The sequence below is a fragment of the Echiichthys vipera genome, assembly GCF_963691815.1.
Source record: "Echiichthys vipera genome assembly, chromosome: 19".
Classification (NCBI taxonomy): Eukaryota; Metazoa; Chordata; class Actinopteri; order Perciformes; family Trachinidae; genus Echiichthys; species Echiichthys vipera.
In genome coordinates, this window is record NC_139844.1 from 15,566,539 (window position 1) to 15,590,721 (window position 24,183).

Sequence of the window (24,183 nt, forward strand, 5' to 3'; positions counted from 1 at the left end):
ATTTACTTATTCGAGACATTTCAGTACAATGCAAAGTGTATTTTGTACAATGTCTGAGCTGCAGAAGAGTCAGACTGAGTGCAGTTTCAGCATAGTTTCCATAGTTACCAGAGGGAGACGGAGCTCACCGTATCTTTGTGAAAGCGGTCGCTTTTAAAGATAAACTTCTGTATTTAGTTTATTTTCATCCACACGCAGACGATTCTGTGAAGTATTTAAACTCAATCGTGTATTTTAACTGCATAAACAAACAATTCTACCTCCATATAAGCTATAAAGATGATTTTAAGATACTCTTTTATACTGATGGCTTATTGGGCAGCAGCACATCACGTGACCAGAAATACCATCAACCCACATTTTTTTTATTCACAATCTTCCGCAACAAAAGTGAGATCTTGTATTTTTTATGCTGATTAGACATTAAACATCCAACTGTGCGTTTATAGGTAGTTGGTGTACGTTTGTTAATTATTGACAGCATGTTGAACCGTGAGTTAGAGCAGTTGTGCGGTGAATGAGTCCTTTACCACTGACGCTTGTTCAGTATCGCTTCTCGGCCTTTTGGCTAAGATCAAGTGTAGTATCTGTTCTTATCAGTTTAATATCTGATACGTCCCCTACCCGGGGACCATATATTAAATTGATTTTTGGAGCAGGGAGATGGAATAGGGGCTTGCTCCGTCCACTCCACGCATCGACCTGGTATTGCAGTACCTCCAGGAACGGTGCACCCCATCTCAAGGTCATAAAATAAAACATCTTGACTCATATGATTTGTTATCAGATTCACATAGAATTTGAATCTGTACTGCATAGTTTATGATCCCTGATTTAATCATGCTTTTGGCTCTCCATAAATTAAGCTTACCTTCCTTTTCGTGTGAGTTTAAAAAAAAAAATACATTTATTCTTAAATTCTCAAACGGATTAATTCAATTATGTGTTTAGATGCATTGCTTTAATTCAGGATTGCGCCCAGTGACAATCCTGATTGCAAGTTTTTTTTCTAGGGTTTTCACAGCCCCGAGAACAGGCCGCGGCAGTTTGTTATACTGTTAAACTACAATTCACACTCCAGACCAATAGGTGGCAGTAGCAGAAATGTCAGTTGCCCACACCAGAAGGAAACAAAGGACCCGGAAGTGGTTGTAATCTATCGTCGGTTGTAATGCGAGAAACAAAGATTTATTTGTGTTTTATTCTCTCCTCTGAATTTCAAATGTGGCCCAAACTACTTTTTATTCCTCAGTAGTTGTTCTAGATGAGGCTTGAATCTATGAAGCATCTTAGGTTGATATTGAATGATGTAAGGTTTAACTTCTAATAAATCTAAAACTACCATTTTACATGTCATAAAATAAGCTCATGTGATAATGTTAATATAACCTCACTCATACATATTTAGTTTGAGTTCATTCAGATTCAGTGATCATGCTGTAATAAATGTGAAATCAGTCATAAATGCATGTAAATGCACTGTGTAGTCCTACAGAGTAAACATTAAGATACCACACTATGGCTCAAATCTCAGTATAGGGTTGAATCTTGCAGTTACCTCTGTACTCCACTAGAGAGTACTGGAGCTCTTTAAGTTGTGTAGTTTGTCACTTGACTGTAAAAAACATCTTCTGTCACAGAGAACAGTTTGTAAATCAGATCGGTTTCTGATGATTTACATCGTCACTGCACCTGAGCCCTGTTTCACAAAGCAGGATTAGGAAAACTCTGAGTTTGTTAACCCTGAGATTGGGTAAACGCTGGATTTTTCGGTTCAAAAAAGTAAGAGAACTTTAACTCTGGGTCAGTCACCATGGATACTGGCTCTGTGAACCTACAGTAACCTGCTGGCTGGCAGGTTTTCTTCAGCAAACACTGAGTTTCTCTGTGTCTCCTCCCTCTGACAGAGCTGAACTTGCTGTTTCATGTCTTCATTCATTCAGTCCGTATCAAGGCGCCCATTGAATCGCTTAAATAACTGAGATTACTGACTCCTGGTTGGGTATGAGTTTGGTAGTAGGGACCATCTAATGTTTTTGCCTTTATGCCCTGTCGACCATTTTGTTAAACAGTCTTTTGCCCTCACATTCAAATATTCACTACAACTCTAAATAAAACCTCGATCTGCATTTTTATTAACACTGCAACTCTGTGCGTACAGCTGTCAGTTTGTTCGAGAAGTTCAACTAAAATGGAACGAGTAATAATCTCAGTTTAAAAAGTAAAAACTGGTATGAAGCTTTAGACACTAGGATCAATGAACAATGGTATCTATCCATCTATCTTCAGAGAGCAGCTAAATCTTGATATTTCTGAGTGAGCAGGATCCCGGTGCAGCTGCAGAATGTAGTTTGAAATTGAGTTTTTTTAAAATAGTCTGCATACAGTATGAATGGATTTTGACTGCATGTAAGTGGTTGTGTTTAAATTGAGTAAATTGGTTTAAGGAGCTGAATTAAAACTACTGAATGCTTTATAGCAAAGATTTAAAGGCATTTAACATTTAAATCTACTGTATTTTAACCGGCAAATCACAAACACTATTAATGGATCAGATTGTGATATTACAATCATGTCTCTTTTTGTCTTTGATATAGGTTAGGTTATATATTTTTAAATTATGAATTAATAGAGAACAGAATAAAACTCTTAATTTATTGACACTTTCTCCCACTCTGACCGAGGCTCTTCTCTTTAAAGGTAATTTGTACAGTCTGCATGCATGCATTGATATCTTTAACTTCACAGGATTAAAAAGGAGGCTCTGCCTTTTATTTAACTGTTGTCAATGGTAAATCATAGTATCAGAGCACCATTGATGATGGCTTTTTATGTTCAGGTTCAAATTATTGGTAAAATTTACTAATTGAGCAGATTTCTGGCAAGGTAATTAACTCTTACACAGACATAAGAATTAGATTGTTTTTGGATTAAATGATTGACTGTTTAAATGTAAAAAGGTCACCATTAGTGCCAAATGCAGTAAATGATAACACCCAATTCTGCAGCTTGATGCACCTCTGTCTCTTTGTAGCTTTTTATTGTTTTTTGTTTTTTTTAATTCACTCTGATCTCTGCGGTCATCAACCCTCCATAAAAAGGTTGCTTTAAAAATGGCAACTGAAATGAGCTATTCAAACTAAGATCAAGAAGCAAAAAATGAAATGTATTCAACCAGTTTCATAATGTACCTAATTAAGACATCACAAATCAAGCCAACAGAGTAAAATATTTTTTACTTAGTTTTTTCTCATTAGTGTAACCAAAAAAATAAAACAGCTATTGCTCCATTTCAGTCTGCAGTTAAAACACTGCAAACAAGGTGCATTTCCAAAGAAAAACAAAAAACATTAAGCCCAAGAACCAATACTTCTTTGAAATAGTGTTATTTCTGTGTGATGGGGAAGGAATTCTGGTCCATTAGCTCGCCAACTCTCTCCTGGAGGGTCTGAACCACCTCTGCCAGGATGAAGAGGTGTGTGTCATCAAGGTCCTTGAGGATGAACTTCTTTCCCAGGGCCATTTTTTCATCCAGATAGAGGAGGAACTGTTTCATAGCAGGATCACTGGTGCAGGGAGCAGAGGAAACTACTTTTTAAGTTGTTTAATTCTGCACAAATGTTAGGCATAACAAACTTGGGTACTATATTTCATCATATGGGTTTTGTTTTGGCACATCATTTCTCATCAGAATGCCTTTGCATACAGTTTTCCTTACCATTCAACAAGAACTCCCTTGTGCACGTTGACCATGTTTACAAGTGCAAAGAAATAGGCAGTCGATACAACTTAAAATGCCAAAACCTGCAGTAACATAAAGAAATAAAGTTATGTTACTTCCTGACCTTAGAGTGGACGGTAAACTCGGGACACTAAATTTCAGTCCACACATTGATTGATAGATTTAAATGTTATTTTGAATATGTAAATACAATTAAAACAGAGAATCACAATAAAGCAATATTATTGTTCCATTGCAGGCACACAAAACAATTAAAAATAGAAAAAAAAGCAAAAGAAAAAGATTAAATTGACATAATTGAAAAGAAGTGCTACTAAGTATTGTAATCCCACCCCTTCTACATAATTAGTAGTATATATACATACATTTATATGATATAATGAATCCCAAGCTGGGAAATTGAAATAAGGAAATATGAATCGCCTTTTTATCTTTACTATTTAAATTCACTTCAGCATATTTATAATTTATTATATATTAATCACAACTTACGTTATATTTACTTCATAAAAAAGCTATAATATCAAAAAGCAATGTAATGTTCAGAAAAACAGCGTTAGTGTTAAACACAAACGCTAGCGTTAGCTTTTGGTTGAGCCTAACTTGTTAGCGAACAGCTAACGTTGTTAGTTTCAAAGTACAAAACCACGGGGATACTCGGCAGTGCAGCGATTTCAAATATTGGGCAAAACACGCCATCAATAAATGTTTACATACCTGGCTATATTTGGTCGAAAGAGTTGAGAAGGACGAGAGACGCGCTTTAATTCATGACCAAACAGAAAGCTGCGGTTGTTTCCTTTGCTAACAATGTCTACGGTCTGTACCGAGGGACAATCTTCTTCAATACAAAAAATGCGCATGTGGCATATTTATTCTCCAGCGGGGTCTTTCTCTGTCTACGTTTAAGGCCATAATTATATATAACATGATAGAGTAAACTTTCTGGAACAGCCATTGTAAAGTTGTCAATAAAAAAAATAACAAATTGGGAATTTCTGCTTTGGCCAATTCACTGACGTTCATATCTGACAAATAAAGGTATATCATCAACAGTGATGCAAAAATTATATTAAAGTCCAGTATTACCATAATGATTGACCCAATGATTTACAATACTCCAATGCATCCATAGATTAGTGAACAATGCACATTTTATAAGTGTAGTATTCATTTTGTCAAAACAAAACATACGAAATTAGATGAGATATGCATTGCAAAGTGGCTTCGAGATGAAAATGATGCACAGCACAGACAAATCCGATTCCCAACTTCATACATTTATTCATTCAGTCAGGATTGCTAGTAGCAATTTGTACTTCAAACAAATGCTGATTTAAAACCAACTGCTTGATTAGTCCCACAAAAATAAATAAAGCAATCTGAACTACTGTTAATGCAGGTCCATTTGAGGTAACGTTCAGGAAGGAGTATTTTTTGACAATATGACTGTCATACTGTAGTTAAAATATACATTTAGATATAAAATCTTAAACCACTCTGGTAAAAAAAAAAAAAATACTGAGGAGCCCGAATGGATATTTCAGTGCATCTTTAAGTAAATATTGTATGAGCATTACTGTATATGCCATATGTTTAACTGGTAAATCAAAGATTAAATGAAAAAAGGTGCCATAAAAATTAAAATCTAAAAGTAAAGTATTTCAAAGTCGTCATGTTCTTTCTCTTGTAAGAGAGACAAATTTAAAACTAAACAAACAACCACCTTTTTGTCATCACAACTGACAACTCTTCACAGAAATCAATGTGTTAAGTATATTTAATATTCCTAATTATACTATTATCACATAAGTGGTTGTCTATGTAAATGTGCAACAAGGAGAGGCAGTTGTTTCCATTTGGTTTGGGGAGGATGGGTGACAGTTCTCTCCCCTATTTCAAGTAAGTGGTAGGTTTTTGTTGTGTTCACATATTTCAGTCAGTGGCTCATGTAGCTCTGCAGTGATTCCAGAATGAATTGTAGGCTGCGCCTGTACAGAAACGAGTCCTTCTTCTCTGGCTTGCAGATGTTGAGATGATCTACATCCACCTCGATGAGCTCCCCGATGCCGAGATCTGAAACCACACCAAAGCAGGCTCAAGGTAAGAGCTAAGGTAACAATATTACAGATATATAGCTTTCAAGATCTATGCTCTTTTTGCTCATGCATTCGCATTAAAGCTAAACATCACAAATAAATGCGTCTTATTTCCCATGTGATGTTACATACTTGCTGACTGTGTCGGTACCACCAGTATCTTGATCATGGGACCGATATTAGTTGGGAGCGTCTCTGCAAAGCTCAGCACTTTGATTTCCTTTTCTTTGGCCATGTTCAGGAAGTTCTCATTCAGGTTACGCAGTGCTGGTGAATCTTGAAAACACATGGGCAACAACTCACAATACATATTGAACAATTTCTATGAAACACATACAGTCTTTGACCTCAGAATTAATTTGAATCACTAACCTTTACAAAGTTCTCTGACTTCTACAGAGGGAAAGAGGAGATATCTGACATTGACTGAGTACTCTGCCATAAAGGTGCCATGGTGAGGAACGCTATAGAACATAATCCCCTTAGTGTTCTTCAATAGTCCGTGCATATCTGGGTCCTCTGAGGCATCCAGCAGCATTTTCTTCACAAGCAGTCCTGATAGAAAATAGATGAAATCATGTGTAGGTACAGGTTTGAAATAACACCAAGCCATTTGTTTTTCATGTTGTGTTCAAGAGATGGGAGTAAAAATTTGGCATGCTTGTGAAGGTAAATGTCGGACAGAATACCTCCCATACTGTGGGCTACCCAGACCACAGGCCTCTCTCCAACTCCTGCCAGCTTTAACTTCTTTAGCAGTTCTCGACTTCTGTAAGCCAAGGACTTCCTGAAGAGACCAATTCAAAGAATGAATCAACAGTTCATTAATAAAAAGGATAATAAAACATTACATTTCACTAAGCATTGTAGCTTAATTAGATTTTAATAGTCATAATGTTGGATAACTTATCGAAGATATTGTGCTAAATATTAATGTTATTACTACTGGTAAGTAACAAAAGTCACTTGCACAACCCTACAATATTTTAAAATTAACAGTTGACACATAAAAGAAAAAAAGAAACTTGCTCGGCCCAAGCTACACCCTTCCACCAAGTTTCATCAACATTGGGCCAGTAGTTTTTATTTATCCTGCTGACCAATAGACAAACAAACGGAAATGAAAACAACTACAAATTCCTCACCTCTGATTCTCAGCGGGACACTTGGCCATCCAGTCACTGAGGTGACTGTCATACTCCACTGATAGTACTCTCAGATTTGGACAGTCAGCAGCCAACCATGACTGTCAATAAAAGAGGGAACAGTAACAGAGGAAAAACAACAGTGAGAGATGATTCATTTCTCAAGATTAATCAAAATCTTTGTAGGACCTCACATTTCATTGAGCAAACACTATACAGTCTAGCCAGAAAGACCAATCCATAGTCGTTCAAATTTAGGAGGAAAAACATGGTTAAGATGCTTTATGGTCCATAATACTCGTTGTTAAATGTATTTGGTGGATTTCCACCTTCGGCCAGCACTCTGTGTAGTCTTCCTTGCTTTCTGCCTCTTCCTCTTCCTCTAACATATTGCGGTCCTTCTGCCTCCACGTCTTAAAAGCTGCCCCAAGAATCCCATGGATGAAGAGCACATCTGCTTTGATTGGCTGGCTGGAAATTAACACATTGTTAAAGATAAGAGTTTGTTTACATATAACTATAATAAACAAAAAAACAATAGATTAAATGTCTTCCTACTTGCCACGTGTATGTGGGTGGAGAATATAGACACCATCTTGGTATTTCTCTTTCACAGTCTCCCTATCTAGGTTGGCCAGAGCACGAGCTGCATGAGACGCCTGCATGACGTGGGGAGACTGCATCATCTCAGCCAGGACAGATACCCAGCCTGAAGGTGTCAGATAGGTAAGGAAGAAAGAATATCGGGCTGTATTATAATCTGTTGTTCAGTTATTACAATTGGGAAAGAAAGTATTAATAACAGAAAACAAACACAAACAAGTGTGAACAAGTATGAATACTAAAAAGCATCTTTGGGTTGATTAACAGTTTTTAGCTGTGCGGTCAACATTTAAACTGTTTTCATTTGAATGATGACGTCTTTGTGATGGTGAATATGTAATCTGTAAACCCACTCCTCAGTAAACCCAGTCAAGATTACGCATAACCAGAACCTTCTATGGCATGATCATTAGCTGCAGACTTACCAGACTGGCATATGGCCTGGTGAACACTTTCATTGAGTGCTAAATTTCCTATGATACGAACAATGTTCCTCTGAATCTTCAGGGAGTCTCTACGAAGCTGATAAACCCGCTGAAGGAGCTGCAGACCGCCGTTGGAAACTATGTGGTCACAGTGGCTCTGGACCTGCAGAGAGGATGTGTTTTAGTAAGAACATTTATTCACCTTACCTAGCAATCTAAATCCATCACACTCTCCACAAGTTATTCCACTGACAGTCAGGGCCAAATTAACTGATGAAGTAATAGTTGTCTCTGTTCAGAAAACTATGACATTTAGTTCAGTCTGCAGTGTAAACAATTAAAGCACTGCTCTAAAAATACTTGCATGCTGATGAAAGTCCCTCTAACCATGAAACCTAATGATACCCTGAAACACTGAACTAGAACAAAAGGTGCTTTGTGTTTTGAATGATCTATTGACTTTTAAATGTTAGGGGAGGATGCACAAGATTAGCTGCTGAATGCACTTCTGTGTTGTATTTAACTGATAATTATGACCAGTTCAGGAAAAGGAATCAGACAACTCCCCCCAAGACTAGATCATGTTGACCCTCATTTACCTTTGAGTGCTGCACTAGTGCCTGTAGGCAGAATGACTCCACCTTCTCAGAGGGAACAGAGGTGAGGCTCTGGGCGTAAGGCAGACCATTACCTCCAAAACACCACAGACCACCCTGTAACAAAGGAGAGTGTATGTGTTAGTAAGAGGATTTAAGATTTGGATTTCCAACACTTTCCAAAAGACTGTATGTAGAAGTGCACATGTGATTTCATCTTTCCATCTCAGTTACCCGTTGTGCTGCCAAGGACTGGGTGCTCTCTCTGAGGGCCAGTGAGGTGAAGTACTGAACACACTTGTCCACCTCAGACTGAGGCAGAGATGCCAGCAGCTGCCTCAGTCCATCTTCTGCAGACAAACCCTATAAAGAAGTCGACACATCTTAGTATCAACATGTATACCAATGTGAAGTAAAACAAAAAAAGGTAATGAAAAGCTAGTGTCACTTGCAGTTTGACAGCTTCACATGTAATTGCAGATTCCAACAAAACACAATATCACACATCTAATATTACACAAATATGCTGTCCAGTATGTTAAGTATAGAACCAAGACTGATACTGAGGTATTCAACATAATAGACAGATCTACTTACATCCTCCAGTTTTGGCAGTGCAGGTGAGCGCAGGAAGAATCTAAGGTCTATCTGAGGTGTCCGCGCCAGGCCCACTGCTGTTCGCTGGTCTATAACCTGGGCTGCTGTCTGGTACTGGTAGTCTGTGTTATTGATAAAAAGTGTTAACTAATCCCACTTCATGTGTTGTATATACTGTAAACCTGAACTGATATGCAACAAAATTTATGTATTTTACCATGCCAGTGGTGATTTTCTGCAAGCTCCTGAACAGCCTGTAGTCTGATGGCTTTATTGGCTGACACTGTCCTCTTCAGTAAGACCCATAATGCCACCTCATGTGGGTCTGCATCTACATGGCTGAAGTGCTCTTAGACATACAAATAGAAAGCACACTTACTGGCTGAACATTTTACAGAACAAAATAGATACTGGATACTACAGATAATCCTAAAGACACTGTGAAATTGCGTCCCATCTGTGTCTAATGTGACCAACTACCAGTATCTACAGTACCACCATCAAATCACTACGACAGGTAGGAAGTTACAAACCTTGTGGTTTCAAACCCTTTGTCATCAACTTGGCAGCTATTCATTTAAAAAAAAAGTCCAAAACGTATTTATTAGATGGCTTACATGTCTCATATTTCTTTAATCTTGAAAAGAATATGTGCATTTACAATTAAAGGCCATGAGTGATAAATACAGAGCTAACATAAGGTGAACATAACAATTATTAATTAATATTAGAGCCAATTGCAGATACCTAAACATGAGACATTCAAAACAGGATGTGCACGTACAGGGCAGGTGTTTCCTTTAGCCTTAATGTGCACACCCCACATAAAAATGAGAAGGCAACTGTAGTTTTCTTGGAAAGAAAACGAGTGCTTCTATTAGCAGCAACTTCTGCTTTCCAGACCTAAAAACAAAAGTGGCATAAATACTACTAAAGAATCATTCTGTAAACGTTCAGTAATGACAATTTTTTGGTTTCTTACCGTCTAGTGATTGCAGCAAAACCCTAGATGATATTTCCAGAAATCGCCTTGCTGCTTTATGAAGTTCCCTCCTTGCTTTGTGCGTGAGCCCTAGACACAAAGTGTAAAAAAACTAAAACAAACTACAATGACCTAGAAATAATTTAATTTCTATAAAAACACTACCAAGTAAACAGAAGCATTTAGTTATGGCTGCTAGTTGGTATCTCAGTATAGATCTTTTCAAAGATGTAAACATAAACCTTCTAAATGTGTCCTAGTTTATTTCCTGTTACAGTGAATGTGAATGACATCAGCTGACAGGAAGTCAGCTGCAGTCAAGGCTGTTTTCTAGCAATGGAACTTGATTAAAAAGGTCTATAGGTTGGTAGGTAGGTGTTTCAATTAAATAAGAGAACCTTGACCAGTGGAAGTGAGATCAGTCAACAGACTGACCCGAATAGTCAGGCAGGAAAGATAGAGAGGGTGAGGAAGGAAAGACAGGAAGTAATGATAACACACGTCAGTGGGCACCTGGACATGGCAAATGACTTTGTGCTTACACAAGAAAGAAATAAAGCTATTCAGCATATTCCAGATGTCATACAGCTGGTCTGAGATGTCAGAACTCACAGTTTTGTAAGGTGTTTTAAAAAGGGAAATGTTTCCAGTTAAGCCTTGAGGTCTAGGTGGATGACATTCAACAGTACCTGCAGTAAGCTTCTCCTTTTCATCTGAGGGAGTGGCTCTCAGATAGACGTAAGACTTGTACTTCTCCTGAAGAATTGCACTTGTGTCAATGGTCACAGCCTTGTCCAAGGCTGCCACTTCATAAGTGATAAAAAGACAGCCCCTGTAGAAAGGTAATGGAGAAGCTGAGGCACAGTTATGGTTAATTTTTCCTACATTTCTTTGCAATGATTCAAATCTGTATGGTAATATTTTAACTTACCCCAAGACAATTGCACCAGTAACTTTAGCCACCTTCCCTAAATGTCAGCAGAAAATCAGAGTCAGAATCAGAAGGAATTTGACTCACATATGGCTAAAAACAAGGATAACATTAACACTTGACTATTATGTACAGATTTAAATATAAGTATATATAAAACACAGGACAATAGAATTGAAAAAGTGCCATAGTGGTGCCATAGTGGTGCAGAGTTCAAAGGGTGATGGAATAAATATGGAAATATGAATGTAACAGGTTGCTTTATATACATAAAGTAGGTGGATTTGACAGTATAGCTGGTGCATGCAGCAATACTTGTCAAAGAATAGTGAGTATGAAATTATAAATTAATCAATATTAGATAAGGATTTTGAGTTTGAACTTAAATCTGTGAGATTGCTGACAGTAAGCGGTGTACACATTGGCCAATAATGTCTTAAAAACTCACTTAAGTGTTTCCACTGAAGCACTCTCCTGGCTCCCGGCGGCCCAGCTGTGCTCAGCCTCCGACAGCGGATCAAACGTAGAGCTGCAGCAGACATCCTCCGCCTGCAGTATGTTTGAAATACGTTATAACCAGACCAGCACAGATGACTAACAACTTATTCCAACTCAGACTAGAAATGTGCGTGTCATGGTCAGACGTGAAGCCACTTCTGCCGAAGCTAATTCAGTTTAAAGCAGGTTAACGGCTGTGTCAGACCTGATGCAAAAGTGCCCTGGTAAGTTAACTGTCCAGCTACACGGCTCTAATGGCCTAACACGCGAAAGCATCAACATTAAAGCAAGGTGTGACCCACTTGTCAACTACGCTAATATAAGTTAGCAAACCATCCACAAGCACTCTGGCTAACGTCAGCTAACTTAGCTTAGTTTAGCTGCCGTTTCACTTCTGGATCTTTCCGCTGGCTCGCTAACTTTCACTGTTCGCTACCCAGCTGGCCGATTAAGTTAACCTCTTATTATTTTCATTATTTTACGGTGTCATTTACCTTAATTATCGACAGCTTCAGAAGGACCACCGTGATGTTCTCCACGACTGCAGCAGCGCCCGGTGTTCGTAAACAACGTAAAACTTGTCTCACAAATAATACGTCATACTGCGCAACAACCGCGATATACAAAAACTAAATACTTTTATTTCAAGGTTTGTGGCTGTGTACAACACATTTGAATTTTTAAAAAGTGAAGAAGAAACTATTTTACATTTATTCTTGGAGTGTCAGTGAATCCAACATTAAAAACATTCACTTGATTAAATTGGAAGCAAACGATGCAAATCTCTACAATGAAAATAAAAACCAAAACAATAAATTGTCGGATTGTCAATTTGTTAATTCAAGCTACATTTTCAAAGTTTAGGCCAACCTTTAATCCCTTTAAATTGATTTTCGGAATTATTTTGAGTCTATAATAATAAGGAAAGTACTTATACAGCTGATAAACTACAAGATTTTTTTCAAGGAAATGTGACTATTTTTCAATCCAACTTTTTTCTATTTACTTTGTGTTTTATAGCTCTAATATATATATATATATATATATGAAAAGTATGATGCCGAACTGTATGATGCCGAACTGTTCAACAACTAACTGAGAGTTAGTTAATTGCAATTAAAGTTGTGAAAATGGTAACAAAAAGGTACTGAAGGTATGCAGTGTGGTGTGTTAGTTTGGAGGGCGGTTCTACCTTTTCGAGTTGGACAAAATAATAATACAAAAACACATGCAGTTAAATACAACAATCTTACAACAAATACAAGCTATTATAAAGATGGTCGAACTGTCTGTTAGTGGTGCTGTTGTATTAGATTTCACTTTATGGTTTGTTAGTGTTTTAACAAGTTAGTACCTATCAATATATAACATAACAATGTCATACAGTACATCATTTCCATGTGATATTGATAACTCAAATGAAGATGGAAATAGAAAATAAAAGCAGAAAAAAAGAAAAAGACCTCAGTGATGCTCTTGGAGGACGTCCCCAGCTGGGCCCAAGGACAAAAAGTAGCCGAGGCAGATCCGGGGCGGATCATGACAGGACAGTTGAGTCAGGGCTTTAATGTAATGTATTTATCTATTCTATTTTTTTTTTGTTTGCATTTTATTTGTTTTTATTTTTTAAATGTTTGGCTCTCTTCCTTACTTTGGGCTGCCCTCTGGCCTGTAGGAAGTGGCCGCCTGTTGCAAATCAGATCTCCTGTGGAACCGACCCCACCCCTCCAGGAGGGGTCTGTTCAACCGTGTCTGAGGAGCAGCTTTAGTGAGTAGAAGGGGTGAGAGGGGGTCAGGTGATGTGTCTTCAAGCTTTCCCGAAACATTACAATACCACAGTTCATTACCTTGTGTTGCCCTTAACAAGACAAAGACTCTGTTCTATTTGTGCTAGCAAACGCCCATTTGACCTCAGGTTTTGTATAGAGAAGTCAGTTGTCATGTTTTCGATTCTAGCTTTTATTGCATTAATTTATGAGGAGAGGTTCAGTAAATTACATTCAAATATAAAATACAAAACCTTCTGACACCTCATGTCCAACTGTATGTGTATCTCTTTAAAGCTTACACACACTGTCCTTGCAAACCCAGACACACTAAATTACTTTGAACAGGCACAGGCCCCCACAAAACCACAGCTCTGTAAAAAAAATAAAAAACAAAACATGTGCGAGACAGCAATTAAAACTATCACATGAGCTCACGAGTTTTTGCAAATTATACCTCAGTGACACCATTTATTAAATACGTTAACACACAAACATTCTCCTTCCTTAGGGGTACACATACACAACCATTCTCTCTTTAGCATAATTATTAGATTATCAGCAGGGACAAAGGATAAATCTTGCTTTGCAGCATAAATGCCCAGTCACAAGTATGTATTTATAGATTTCGGTCTAAACTAAACAAAGATTCTGTGCTAGCATACTCGAGTGTCAATCGCCACTAAATACAGACTGCTATTTTTGAGAGGAATACTTTGTGTTCATATGCAGCCATTGCCACATTGCTGAGAGTGAACTGACTTTTTAAAAATATTTCACATCAGTATTGAATGATGAAAGGCAGATATGCTTATCTCAACAACAACACCAGATATATATTAACAAACCAAAATACATACAGAACTGATTGTTGTTTTAGAGTGTTGAGGAGGACACATAGCTTCCACTCTGCTTCACCTCGTCATTTAAATCAATACAGATTTAGTCCGACATCATTTGTAAATCCATTTACAACTCTGGGCTCATTTAGTCCACCTGCTGCTCTTACTCCTCTCAGGTGCAAGTTTCCTGATAAGCTCTAATAATGCTCTCATAAGCTGGAGGTGGGGTCTGTGTGGCATGGAAACCTCTCAGACCATTGTTCCCCCAAAATGATTCAGGTCTTGGTGGGGTGGAGGCTGACTGGGCTGCGGTTTGAGCAGATCCAGTTGACATGGTCAGAATTGGTGTACGAGGCAGCGTGGTCTGACTCCCCTCCTCTGCCTCCCTCGCTATTTGACTGCATTGGAGGAGAGGGTGGAAGGTGGAGGCCCTGAAGCTGGATTTGTGCCCCAGTGGGTCGAGGTGATCTGGGGAAGAAGTCTGGCGATGAAAGCTGAAAGCAGCACTGACTAAACTGTTGTTGCTACGCCGGTCGTAGCTGCTGTTGCGATTAAAGCCTGGGCGGTTGCGGGAAGACGTGCGTGATTGGCGAGGAGGACGGCGGGTGATGCTGGCAGAGCCTGCTCTGCGTCGGGACATCCAGGTCAAGATCACGTAAACCAGGGCCCCCAAGACTAGGCCCACCGCCATGGATACACAGAAAGCTATGATCAGCGGGACTGTGAAGAGAGAAACATATATCACAAAGGATATTTTATCATCTGCTTCAACACCCTTTTGGTTTCTACTTGATTTATTTTTTTATCTTTTCTGCCTTATTACTTACTCCACAGCTTCAATGTGAGGGACACACGTTTTTGCACATGCAAAACAATTTAAATGCACTTCATCCTTAAAAACAGTCTTTTTTATTATCCCCTGGGAATGGAAGGAATTTTAGAATCTATGCCTTTACCAAGATTACAAAAAACATCTGCTTTTCACAAATGGAGGATTGCCAATGGTGTCTTGCAAAATTGTGCCCCTTGACAAAATAATAAAAGACTTTCTTCTTTCATGTTTACCAGAGTAAAACAAACTGATTGCGTTTCATTCCCACAAAAAAGGCACTGACTTTTTTGGTCATTGCTTCTCTGCCTTGCAAGCAGTATTGCTCACATAAACATGCTTGAAAGAAGAGAGAGAATGCAGCAGCTAAGACAAATCCTGTTGGACTGCTGCCAGGGAAAACAAATCAATTTCCTTTCAATACAGTTAAGCATCAAAATGACTGAATCAACTTTGCTACCAGCCCATATTTCCACAGCAGTATTTCTTCAACTTTGGGGAAAGGAAAGAAGACACTGGTCAAAAGTCATCTGGAAATGACATTTGGGAAAACTCAGAGAAAAAGCTCAAGAAAACATGTCAGGACCTCTATAGTTTTAGAGTGAGTTGCAAAAGGTTTCTTTCTAATTAGTTTCATGAAGTAATCTTCAAAAGGAATCAGGCCCACATATTGTATCTATTTAAGAGGTGATTAAAGCTTGAATTCCTGAGAGAACAGTGCCAATCGCACACGACCACATGAAAAAGACCAGTTAAAAGAGAAGGGAAGTTAGAAAAAACTCACCAGCATCAAAAGACTGAAGTATTTCCAGAAAGACATTTGTGTTGTTCTCGGCCATGACTTCGAGGAGAAGAAGAGAGACTGATACTCAATTCAGTCCTTTAAGTCTTTTACTCTCTCTTCTTCTCCCTTCTCCTCTTCTTCTGTCAATTCTTTCCTGTCTCTCTTTTCTTCTGATGGCTTTTCCTGTCTTTCTGCCTCCCCTCTTTCCTGTTCTCTCACTTTCTCCCTCTCTCGTCCCTTCTGCTTACTTTCTCTGTCAGTACGTCTATCTCCCTCAGAGGGAGACTCAGCCCAGAGGCACACAGGACTGGCGGCTAAGTCTGGCAGTCGTCTTGTTTATGGAAGCGGAAAACTACACTGTCACATTTCCTGCTTTTTTGCTTGAAATTAGCAACAGGAGTGGCTTATCTATCCAGGACAGAGATCCTGGAGGTGGGGAGACGGGGTGTTGCTATAATCACTTCCTCTCCCATCATTTCCTTCAGGTTGATTAATGTAAAATGGTATCACCCCAGCACTGTAAGACTCAGTACTTCCACCACACTTACCAATATTTTTGTTCCTTTCAGAAATGATAAATATTTTAACTTCTCTCATTTTTTCCTTCCACCACAGAGACCACAGGCGACAGTTTTGCCATAGCCGGCAGTGTAGGCCTCAAATATGTGTTGAAGGCAAAACCACAGCTGGAATTGATGGTGACAATACTCTAAGTGCTTTTAATACTCGGTTGTAAACGATGCAAGAAATGACATTAATCTGGTGTATTTTTAAACAGACGGAGTGGATATCTGACTGTTCTGATTTCCAACTTCTTCGTTGGTAAGCTCAGTCTTTCCACAGTGTCTGCCAGGTCAGCGGTGCCGGCATTGAGCGTCTGGTTCTTTCTCAGTTGGAGAGATCCAGTAAAAACATTGTAGTTTGATAAGACAAAAAAAACAGCACACTTATTTTTTCAGTGCACCAACTCTTTTTTTTTTACTTTCACAAATCAGGATACAGTGAATGAAAATAAACCTCTTCATGTTACTCATTCTTGATCCCACAATCAGCATAGTTTTAATCCCCTCCAAACCAAAGCTGCAAGGTCATCAGTACAGTCACAGGGAAGGATGCGAATAGTCATATTGGTATGCATCTGATGTAGACAAGCCCCATTTGCCCCATCAGCTTTAGATTTTACTTTCAAGAATTAATAAATAATTAATCCTCAAACCTCAACATTAATCTGCTAATCCTGTCCAGTAAGATGCAAAATTCTTAGATTTTGAGACCAAATTTTTGTGAGTGTATTATACTAAGTACTATAGTACTTCTGAGAGAGAGAGAGAGAGAGAGAGAGAGAGAGAGAGAGAGAGAGAGAGAGAGAGAGAGAACTTCCTTTAATTGTTGGTTCTATCGTAAAACCTTTCCAAAATAACAAGCAAACACACATAACACTGAAATAATATGTGGCCATTGTTTTCAATTATGGAGTAATTGGAGTGAAATGGACTCATAGGTGGAGGAGATATTGTTTGAGTTTTATAGCTTAAGTTCATGGCCATATCAAAATGTCAGTGGGAAAAAGTGGTGGGAAGTGTGCAGTCCTTAAATTAGCTTTCTGTTAGGACTTCAAGGATGTAGTCAGCAAAAAAGCATGTACTTTATTATTGCTGTGTTTTGAGAAATCATACAGAACAATGACACGTTTCTAAATTTGTAGATTTAATGAATCAGTCTTCTAAACTTTTATTAATGTGCCGTTTTGGGCACAAAAAAAACAATAGGTGTCAAAAGGGCTAAGTAATATGTTATGGGATGTTTTTTTTAGTACAATACATTAATACCACTTTGGTTAGTAACATTTGGATGTGGAGAGGCTGAGTTGGTTAGAAGATGTTCCGTCTGTTCCCTCCTTGACCAGTAGATGGAGCAAAGCTCCAGTATAAGTTCACTGCACATCTCACAGTTCTACTCCCGATCTGTGCTTTAAACATGCAGACCAGTCCAACTGAAAAAAGCCATCCAGGTTAACTACTCCACCTGTATTTTCCACAGAAATAAATTAATTTCAATTCAATTCAATAGTATTTATAGTGCCAAATCATAACTACAGTTATCTCAAGACACTTTGCATATAGAGTAGGTCAAGCTCACACTGTATGACATAATTAACAGGGACCGGACAATTGTGTAGAATTAATTAAGTAACGTCTCATTTTTAACATGTAACAGTCGACTTAACATGTCATACAGTGTGTTCGCTGGGCTACATTTACTGATTATTATATTATATACATACACAACATCATCCCCCCACATGTTTTTAGCAGAAAAAACACAACATAGATTGTGCAGCTCATTGAGGATTGGTCTGCTGACATAAGGCAGTGACTTTGGCGAATAGTTTTTGCAAGATTTGTGCAAGCATGTGGAATTAAAGGTGTTGTGAGTTAAATCCAGACCTTTTTGCTGTCTTATAACATAGAAAATACCTTGGGCTACAAACATCAGTATAACTTATTCAACGTCATTTATAACTAAAGTTTTGTTCCCTTTGTTTAAGGAAACATAGTTTTAAAAATAGAGCTATATAACAGTTTTTCTCTCTGGCATTAGGTTGATTTTGACATGCAGGTTGACAACAAACTTTCTAATGTGATTTTAAAAAACTGCTAACTATGCACTTAAGAGATTACCACACTGGCAGTCTTGGTTCAGGCTCTCTGCCTGTGCAATGATTAGATAAGAAACAGATCTTAATTGGCTACTATTGGAAGATTTCCTATTGAACCCTGTGCTTTGTCCCTGCTCTCTGCCCCCCTCTGCTGCAGCAGTGTCCGCTCTCTCTTTTGCTGAATCGGTTTGGTCCTGAGGGGCTCTGGACGGTAGAGGTCACCCCCAGCTGAGCTGCATAAAAATGTAGGAATCAGCAGTCCATCCCTGCTGCAGAGGAGCAGGCCAATCCAACTAAATCCCACAATTTATCACACTGGCACTGATTCTGACAACATACTTTATTTTATTCTATGTATTTATTAGGATGGAGTGGTGATTTAGTTGTTCCTGAGTGGATTGGATACCAAGGTTATGGATTTTCCCCTGTTTTTTCTATGACAGTTGCGGTTGGAAATGCATGTAATTTGGATGGATTATATTTTGTCCTGTATATTTCATATTCTGGCCATAACATGCTTTCATTTTTATTGACAGAGAATCAGACAAACTTGTTTATAGTATTATGTGGTGAGCTCTGCCAATAATACCCTATAAACACAGTAGCTTGCTTTTAGGAAAGAGTTTTTCACCCCACCCCCCACATCATTTTGGCTAAGAGAGTTTTTTAAACTCTTTGTCACTGTAGACAAATGGTATGTAACAGTGCTTTAAAGGGGAGCTTAAAATACTGAGATCAAGAAATCTGGACTCACAACTAGGTTGTGGAGAGCTGTTCTGTTGTCCTGGACATTCACATCCATAAAATCACCCTCATTCACCTGCTCCTCATGCCACTGGCGTATTTACATAAAGCCTTTCCATAAATTAATCCTGGAAGCAGATTGCAGTACACTGTCATCACAACAGATTGAATTTAGCACGCATTACATCTGTGCATTTATTCAGTTTCATTCATTTACCAATATTGAGCGGAGGATCAATAATAATTTATCGTCTTTCATATTTTTCATGCCCACTCCTCTATCTCTCACTTTGTTGAATGAGGCTGTGGCCAAAGCGGTGTGGCTCCCCTTTCAGCCCCTCTAAGAGCTCTCCTGAGATGAAAAGCCTTGTCTAATAGGATTACACATCGCGATAAGTGCTCAGAGCCTAGTGGTTCATCACACCTACCTCCTGCTTTTCAAAGGGTGGCATTGATCTGCTGTGTAGTAGCATATATCTAATATAGAGTTCTGGAGAGATGTTAAATTGGCAGGGGTGTGTATTGATCAATATTTACTAATATCACTTATTTTCTCCCCACCTGCTAAATTTGCCCGTCTTCACATTTTATTTTAAAGGAAAAATCCACTCTAAAATTCTTATCAGTTGTAAAAGAGTTTTTGCCCAGTTTTTGATTTGTGAACTGGAAAAAATCCTCCTTTAACCCGAGCAGCAGCAGGGCAGATGGAAATGATGATGTCATGATGAGATAAGTCCTGGAGCTGCTCAATAAGCAGAGAATAATGGAGCAACCCATAGTGACACAATAAGAGTACACATGGTGACTTTTCCAAAATACATTTTCTGAGTCATAGCTGAAAGTTGGAACTTAATACTTTATCATCATGAGTTTAGTACATTGATGATGTCATGATTGGGTTCATGACCCCAAATCCATCATAATTTTACAGTTTTAATCATTCAAATAATAAAAAGAAAGGAAAGAAAGGACTAAAGTTAATCTCCATCCTGAGTCTATCACGATAAATATACTGTATGTGTACTATATACTGTGTACATCCAGCAATCTACATGTACCTGTATAATTTCCTCAATTGATGATGATGATTATTTAAATGTACGTAACATAAGCCATTTAGCCCATCTTGTTTTAAAACATTCAACACTGACTTGTATATGTGATTTCCTCTATCTCATACTTTTCCTTTTTCGTTTTGTTTACATTTGTCGCACCTCCAATTTCTAATATATTTCTAATAGCCCACAATATCAGTAACTAACTAACTATACTAATTAATTTGCAACAATCCCACAGAAAGTGTCACCTGATGTGACCTGAATTCAAGTCCTGATGTTCTGATTTAGTCACAGAAAAATTACAATGTTAATTCTGTTTAAGGTTGGATTTTATTTATTTTTTCTAAATTCTCAGCGAGTAAGAAATGTGTTGTTGCCATCAGAAGTGAAGTTTGCTGCATCCCCTCTTTTATTCCCTTGTGTCTCTCACTTGCTGACAAACACTTTCTCTCCCACACTCACAAACTAACACACATCTTACAGTAGCACCAGTTGGCATTAGAAGATACCTGGCACACTATTGGTCCTGATGTCTGAGTGAGAAGGAAGAGTCCTCTCCTTTGATTGGACAGCAGGTGGCAGTGCATGCAGACCAGGAAGCTGTCTTGTCTGCAGAAGTAAAAAGCTCAGGCGTACTGTATGTGATTGCTGGCATACACATACAGTATGCACTTACATCATCATTAGGGGAGGAGCTTCTCTGAGTGTGAGGACTGCACACTGCTACTGCAACAAGGATGACTTGAAAAGAGAAACACAGCAACATGGACACGATTCATCCTTGATGGCCTTCAGTCAGTGTGAAAACACAAAACTACTGCAGCTTAATCTTAGTCCTGATCACAGCATGAGAGCCTTTCCAGGGTGACGCACAGGAGTTGGGACGTGACTTTGGTGACCTCAGGACAGCAGCATGGCATCATCACCCAGACACTATGGGCACTGTGCTCGGGATATTGCCAATGTGATGCAGAAACTGCAAGGTAGATTCAAAATGCTTACTCACTCATACTGCTCCACCTTGGTTTGCAGCGGCTTTAGAGGTCACCTAGTGCTTGGCATGACACAGCAAAACAGTATGAGCTAGAGACAGTTACTCATACTGAAAAAATGTCTTACATGCATCGTATTCTTTCTGCTCATGACCCTGCAAGTCTTATCTGTGGAGTGTTACTGTTTAAGGTCACATGGCTTATGTGTGACATAGGAAGGACATAACTGAATTGGATATGCATTACTCAAGCACATTGCACATTTTTTAGGTTATAATCAGTTATGTTTTGTCTAAAGATCAGTTGATATCAGTGCATTAGTTGACTTTACTTTCTGCTGATTTTTCCCATCACGCTTGGAATGCATGCAGCTATGTGGTATGGAAGATGTAATGCTGTAAAAAATAAGACTTATTTGGAACAACCAGAGTAAATGCAATCAAGTGTGCCACGATGTGAGAGATTGTTTTATTGCATTATTTGTATTACTGTATGCTGTCTGTGTTTGTTTGCACATGCTTGCACGTGCACACATACAGTGCAGTGTGTAAGTAAGACAATAAACAGGTAAGCAGACAATAGGGAAGCTAATCCCCAGAAAAGCTGACCGGATGTCATGTCCTCTGTCTATTGTACATATAGCTTACTGAGGCAATAACATTAGCATGAATTGCAGCCATACAGTACTTTTATTCCTTTAACCTTTGGCTCGTTTAAATGAGCATTTCTGGTTTTCTTATTTTATCTCACCTTTGCTCTAACTTTTCTTTCATTTGTACACTGTATTTGCAGCTGATTTCAACATGTATTTCCCCTTCCAAGTAATCAAATAATGTGTGTACCTTTTTTTTTTTATATTGTGTAACAAGCGTCCACCTTAAAACAGTGCATCTCTGTGTAGCAAAGTCAGACATCCCTCACTGACAGCATCAGATTGATGATGCTCGGAAAGTAGCAGTAAAGTCAGGTGACACCAGAGCTGAGATCCAATATGGCTGCTCCCTGTTTGGCTTCTGAGGTGGCAGTTTCTGTAATAGCTGAGAACAGCATCCCCAGCCACGTGGACCCTCTGCATCACTGTGTTCAGGTGTGGGTGCACACTTGAATCCTGATTGTACTCTGATTGATCTAATTTTAGAAGCTTCCCCTTAAGATGTCTCTCCAGTGCAAGCACAGATTGATGTACTAATACATATATGGAGAGAATTAGACAATTTATCACATTTCAGTGGTGTATATGTAGCCATAAGGGAGTCCACTGCTTGTAGATACATTCAGGAGTCTAATTTAACAATACAAGACAGTAAATTACATGAGCTTTAAATAATGCAGCTTGGTCTCATGTGTGGCTTATTCCAAAAATACTCTTCTGACTGGGTCCTGTGGTTGGGGTGTGTCTACATTATCTAATTGCACCAAACAGTTGCTTTATTGTTGATGTCCTGTGGCATTTCCGATAAGAAGGGTCTTTCTCCTGTTGCCTTGGTTATCTTTACAATAGAATTGAGAATGAGAGTTTGTGGGAACAGTACTGCCTAACAAAGCCACAAATGCCTTTGTTAGCCATTACCACAGAGACACATAGCCTATGCTAATGGAACTGAATTACCAGGTGTCTACTGTGTGTAGCTTTGAGTAGAGATGTACTTCAAGTCTGACATGCTGCCTGTGGTGTGAATGGATTTGCTAAGAGCAGCTACGTTGTTTTTCCCCCCTCACAAATTAGGGCTGCACATGTATATTGGTATGATAAATGACCAGCTGATAATGGGAAATGTGTATTGTTCTGTATAATTCTGATAATTCAATTGTAGCCAATAGATTATCTGCCAATAATACAAAGCGTAATTGCTTTCATTGACTTAACAAGTGCATCGTCTACAAACTCTGATACAGTAGGTGGCAGTATGTGTCTTTAAAGTTGGTTTGCGATCCAATAAACACATATTGAGTATACATTACAATGTCTGATCTGAAAGATTATGTTAAAACTGCTTATCTAAATTATTAAGCAAAATGCTCTTTAAAAGCCAAAGGATTTTTGTGATGCTTTTTAATGTATTTAAAATAAATTCTTTGTTTTTGTTGTATTAACAATACTGATGTGCGTTAGATCTGGTGTGGTCAGATCTATACAATATTACATCATCCTTCTTTGCTCCCATCTTAGCCTTCAATACCCTCAGGTGTGCATAAACTACAGATTAAAATACAAAAATATGAAATTATTGGTTATTGTATTGGTATCGGCCATGAGAAGCTAGTAATTATCGGTTATCAGTATCTGCTGTAAAAAAATGATATCATTCATCCCTATCACAAGTCACTTTTTACGCTCTATATGGTCTTTGAGTACATGATTACCTTGGCTTGTTTACAGGGACATGTGGAATCTAATTTGACGTGATATTTTATTTGATGTGTCCTCCTGGGAGATGAGAGCTGAACCTATGATGATATCATCAAGACATTTTGTAAGAATCAAAGTTATTAGTCTGAACATAAAACGGCTCATATCATAAAGAGGACATATCATAACCTAAGCATGCATTCCTTGTCTGTGGTATCATGCAGTGTCTCTTTAGGTAGTCACAACCTTGGTCCCAAACGCCAGCTCTAAATGAAATCAATGTCTTCTTTGTTCAGGTTGGCTTGCTTTTCATTTCTCAAGGTTGCATATAATCGTGTCTCTCCAGCTGGATAAGTGTTACGAAATCTGCTATATTGATGCTTTGTGTTCACTTGATTGGAATCTAATATTCTTACCACCTCAGAGTTAAATGTAGGCAATGTAATACCATTTGTATATCTTTTAAAGCCTGATTATATTAACATATTTTATTCCTCCTCTCAAGAGAGGACCATGTTCTCAAATTAGCCATGTTCCGCAA

At 38.4% G+C, this 24,183-nt stretch overlaps 3 protein-coding genes across 3 annotated transcripts; all 3 read right to left on the bottom strand.

Annotated features, from left to right (window-relative positions):
• Positions 1-3,225: 3,225 nt before the first annotated feature.
• On the bottom strand, positions 3,226-4,572 carry gtf2h5 (general transcription factor IIH, polypeptide 5). The gene is made up of 3 exons (XM_083933563.1): positions 4,460-4,572; positions 3,719-3,804; positions 3,226-3,566 (listed from the first exon to the last, which is right to left on the bottom strand). The coding sequence occupies exons 2-3, from the start codon at positions 3,751-3,753 to the stop codon at positions 3,386-3,388; spliced, it is 216 nt and encodes a 71-aa protein (XP_083789689.1). The 5' UTR covers positions 3,754-3,804; positions 4,460-4,572; the 3' UTR covers positions 3,226-3,385.
• Positions 4,573-5,056: 484 nt separating this feature from the next.
• On the bottom strand, positions 5,057-12,189 carry serac1 (serine active site containing 1). The gene is made up of 17 exons (XM_083934240.1): positions 12,113-12,189; positions 11,569-11,669; positions 11,121-11,157; positions 10,879-11,021; positions 10,190-10,279; positions 9,425-9,556; positions 9,208-9,329; positions 8,845-8,973; positions 8,614-8,727; positions 8,015-8,177; positions 7,545-7,695; positions 7,316-7,457; positions 6,987-7,087; positions 6,531-6,628; positions 6,214-6,396; positions 5,974-6,117; positions 5,057-5,818 (listed from the first exon to the last, which is right to left on the bottom strand). The coding sequence occupies exons 2-17, from the start codon at positions 11,660-11,662 to the stop codon at positions 5,682-5,684; spliced, it is 1,980 nt and encodes a 659-aa protein (XP_083790366.1). The 5' UTR covers positions 11,663-11,669; positions 12,113-12,189; the 3' UTR covers positions 5,057-5,681.
• A 1,471-nt stretch (positions 12,190-13,660) lies between these two features.
• Positions 13,661-16,112, bottom strand: myct1a (myc target 1a). Its single transcript, XM_083933561.1, has 2 exons — positions 15,840-16,112; positions 13,661-14,946 (listed from the first exon to the last, which is right to left on the bottom strand). The coding sequence occupies exons 1-2, from the start codon at positions 15,892-15,894 to the stop codon at positions 14,399-14,401; spliced, it is 603 nt and encodes a 200-aa protein (XP_083789687.1). The 5' UTR covers positions 15,895-16,112; the 3' UTR covers positions 13,661-14,398.
• Between the last annotated feature and the right edge of the window lie 8,071 nt (positions 16,113-24,183).

What these genes read in the sequence shown, in the direction of transcription:
- gtf2h5 (XM_083933563.1), bottom strand. Translation starts at nt 3,753, where the DNA reads ATGGTCAACGTGCACAAGGGAGTTCTTGTTGAATG. An exon ending in AAGGGAGTTCTTGTTGAATG is followed by an intron (nt 3,567 to 3,718) that starts GTAAGGAAAACT and finishes TCCCTGCACCAG; the next exon opens with TGATCCTGCTATGAAACAGT.
- serac1 (XM_083934240.1), bottom strand. Translation starts at nt 11,662, where the DNA reads ATGTCTGCTGCAGCTCTACGTTTGATCCGCTGTCGGAGGCTGAGCACA. An exon ending in ACACAGAGTGCTGGCCGAAG is followed by an intron (nt 7,088 to 7,315) that starts GTGGAAATCCAC and finishes TTTTATTGACAG; the next exon opens with TCATGGTTGGCTGCTGACTG. An exon ending in GGTAGCCCACAGTATGGGAG is followed by an intron (nt 6,397 to 6,530) that starts GTATTCTGTCCG and finishes ATTTTCTATCAG; the next exon opens with GACTGCTTGTGAAGAAAATG.
- myct1a (XM_083933561.1), bottom strand. Translation starts at nt 15,894, where the DNA reads ATGGCCGAGAACAACACAAATGTCTTTCTGGAAATACTTCAGTCTTTT. An exon ending in ACTTCAGTCTTTTGATGCTG is followed by an intron (nt 14,947 to 15,839) that starts GTGAGTTTTTTC and finishes CTCTCTTCACAG; the next exon opens with TCCCGCTGATCATAGCTTTC.